Here is a 3,524-nt window from a genome sequence, read left to right on the forward strand (position 1 = left end):
GCTGTCTAACCAGTTTTTTTTTTCCCAGCTGAAAGGGTGAAATTTTACTTCCCGTTCCCTCAGCAGGGGTGAAGTATCACAGTATTTTTTCTATTGTTTACCTTCCAAGCAGATGATTCTTGTTCTTCCAGCTCTTCTGTGTAGAGAAACTAAGAGCCAGTGTTTGCTTGGATACTGTAGTTGTTTCTCCAGGAAATCTAGGCATGTTAAAACACAGCCTATTTCTGTTCACTTTTGGACTGACTTTAACTGGAAAACCTTTTTGGATAAAAGGTAAGCTTTTAGTTCTTGTTACGTAGTCGGAAAGTGTGTACAAGTCATCTCGTACCCTTCAGTCCTGATCCTAAACGTGGACAGCTTTCAGATTGAGCCAGGACCCTTGGTAGCTATCAGAAAGGCTATTAAACAGACCTCTGACTGAGAAAATCTTATCCAGGAAACATGTACCTGGAAAAGATTGTGGGCTGAGGCTTTTTATAGGTTTTGTTGTTTGTGTTTTTCCCCCCTGTGTCATAGGAATCATCTTTGGTACCGAACACGGTTGTGACTGCTGCAGTCACGAACTCTCGGCTACAGTGGAGTCTGGAGGAAAATGTTTGGCTCTTCCGTAATTTGAGGGAAATTATCTCTCTTTATTGTACTTTGTTGTATCTCCTTGTTGGTTCATTTCCGTTCATGATTTGGCTTCTGCTGTTAGATTTAGAACAGACATGAGACCTGAAGTTTTTGTAGGAAAGTGGTGGTTAGAGCCAGCACGACAGGCAATTTGCCCTTTTTGGGTGTCAAAGCGTAATGTTAGAARCACGTTTCCGCTCTTGGTGCAGTACACGTTTTGCTCATGAAACACAGGCGGGTTGTGTGATTTAGTTAATAAYTTATAGTGATTTGAGGATTAAAAGCAAAGTCAAAAGTAAACGCTAAGAGCCAATATTGTGTGGAAGTCCATTTGCTAATCATCAGAGTTTTTGTTGTAATGTCAGTCTTTAATGTTAAACATGTAYTACTTGTACCTAACTTTTAAAAATCCTGACGTTGTCAAATATATTGAGATCATCTTTATGAATAACCTTGAAGAAACCTGCTCCTTGCTCGGATGGCGGGAGGCGGCGTAATGGCCATAGACCAAGCAGGTGGCAGAACTAAACGCTGAGTCAGCTACGTGGTTTCCATATTCAGGCCAGTCCAGAACAGGATGCTAGTAAAGGGATGTAAGGAGAAAGAAAGGGTTAAAGAGGGAGCTGGTATAATCTGGGAAATGATAGGAGGAAGCRGAGACATGAGCAGAAGGGAGGAGGTGAGCAAGGGCAGGTGTTCACCGTAGAGAGGGAGGGAGAGCCAGGGCAAATGGCTCTGCAAGCATTAGAAAATATCCCCCAATGTATTCGGAGACTGAATTTATTCTTCTGGAGGCACAGTAGTTTCCTTTTGCCTAGCAAATTGTTTTGAAATTTCCTGGCAATATTGGATCTACCTTAAAGGTCTCCTTTTAAAATGATTGTACTGTACTTCCAGCAGTCACTCGTGGAGAGCCTTGCTATGGATTAATGGATCAGCACAGTCTTCCTGGCACCTAGAAGGTGATTTTACAAAACTAGAAGGAACTTTATTCTCCCTGAGATGTTAACATCTCTTACATAGTTAATTGAAACTCAACAGATGCTTCAGAAATTACCAAGAAGGGACAGGCAGGTGGACAAAGAAGGTAGCTACATAAATTTTCTGTGGTACATCAGGTTAAAAGTGTAAGTCTTAGGGAAAAAAATGATTTAAAAAAGAAGGCAGGATGGACAAAGTTACAAAGTTAATAAGCAGTGTTATAAAATATCAGAATTAAGATTGTGTTTAAGTAATTTGGTAGTTGTTATTTCTGTACTCATGTAGAGTATTATCCAGAAGAACCCAGCTTTAATCCAATAACCAAGTCTTTTTTAATCAGTTTGACCATTCCTAAACTATTTCTTCATCACGAAGTATGCACTGAATACAGAAGAGTTTTAAAAAATTTCTAGTTCTTGGGATTTTCCATGATGTTACTGTCATGTTGGTTGCACTTTTTTTTTTGCAAACAGTAGTTATTTGTTTTGATAATGTCACTGTGAAAGAATGACCAACGTTTGTGTTATGTTAGTTTATAAGGTAGGTAACTAAGATCAAGAGTTATTCCCAAGATTATCAGCCACTTCTGGATACCCAGTTTAAAAAACTCTTGATTGAATTTGCATTTTTTAGCACTTTACAACAGTATTTTTTGAAGCAGTGTTACAATTAACTTCAAATACAGTCGAACATACAGAATTTCTGCAGAGAATGAGGCCACATATACTTGGTTTAAACACTCAGAAATTAGGAGTACTTTGACCATGAGTGAAAACGTGGATTTCTGTGACTACCAGCACATTTCAGGAACTCTGGCAGAGACAGAATAGACTAAACTGAAACAGGTCCTGTACTGGTGAAATTATTCCTGCTTGATTTATGGTCTTGATCCTTCTTGATTATGTTGGGAGACCACCACTGTACAGATAYCAATCTGATGTATTTCTAATCCTTTCTGATTCTTTAGAAATTTCAAACTTTATTTTTAGGTATTTCTTCTGAACAGAGATCCAGCCTTTCTACATTAGAAATAATTGTTCCTCAAAGTCTCACAGGCAGAGAGAACCATCACCCATTTTTTCGTAAGGTTTGTTGCTCTGTGTATCTATCTTCTGATATTGTTGTTTCTCATAATGTTGTCCTATGTTACACATGCACATGCATACGCACACACAAAGTACACAAAAACTCGTACTCTCAGTTAGTGACTTTCAAACTTCTAGTCCTGTTAACTGCCTTGTAAGACAGAAGTAGGAAGGCACATGAAGCATATTGCCATTTCCTCCAAGTCACATTAGATGTTACACTCGAACTAACATCCATACCATATCTGTTCTTTTGCATGTTGTACCTGGGCTTTAGATAAACATAGGATTTCACTTTCTGGCACCTGAAGAGTTGGTACTTGCTTTGTACAGGTGGCCCCATATGTGTGTAAAGGTTAAATTAACGAGTTAAGAAAGTAAGAGCGAAACCTTCAGTTCTGGTAATTCACCTTTGTGTCAGATACAAATTCAGTTACTGAAATGACTGCTATTGAAATAGCATTAGTCACCTTTGTACATACTGATTATCAAAAGAAGAATTTGTGAGTTGTTCATCCAGCTGCTGCTGATTTGCACAAGGAGTGTCACAAAACATTATATGGTAGTTTGGCAACATATTTCAGCTGTGCTCTGCCTTGGGAACTGAATCAGACTCTCTTTATCTAAGCTGTAATTACTTCCTCTCCTCTAGTTTCTTAGAATCGTCTATTCCCGAGTCTATAAAACCATAGCATGGTAGTCTAGATTTAACTTTACTAGTATTTATTTTTTGTTCTTTTAATATCTTAAGTTTTTTTTTCTTTTTTTCCTGTAGGCTCTATATATTTCAAATTCCCTCTAAAAATCTGTAATGGTAGACACATTTAATTTCTTGTGTAGTTT

General features: G+C 38.1%; 1 protein-coding gene across 1 annotated transcript in view; it reads left to right on the top strand.

The window, feature by feature from the left end:
- The first annotated feature begins 203 nt into the window (after positions 1-203).
- LOC146599137 (disintegrin and metalloproteinase domain-containing protein 9-like) overlaps positions 204-3,524 on the top strand; it is an 18,687-nt gene continuing 15,366 nt past the window's right edge. The window contains exons 1-2 of the mRNA XM_085299079.1: positions 204-273; positions 2,586-2,683. Coding sequence (XP_085155205.1) covers positions 204-273; positions 2,586-2,683 — 168 coding nt within the window. The remainder of the gene's footprint in view (positions 274-2,585; positions 2,684-3,524) is intronic.

The sequence above is a fragment of the Rhea americana genome, unplaced genomic scaffold (assembly GCF_003343005.1).
Source record: "Rhea americana isolate MKP2758 unplaced genomic scaffold, rheAme1 scaffold_145, whole genome shotgun sequence".
Classification (NCBI taxonomy): Eukaryota; Metazoa; Chordata; class Aves; order Rheiformes; family Rheidae; genus Rhea; species Rhea americana.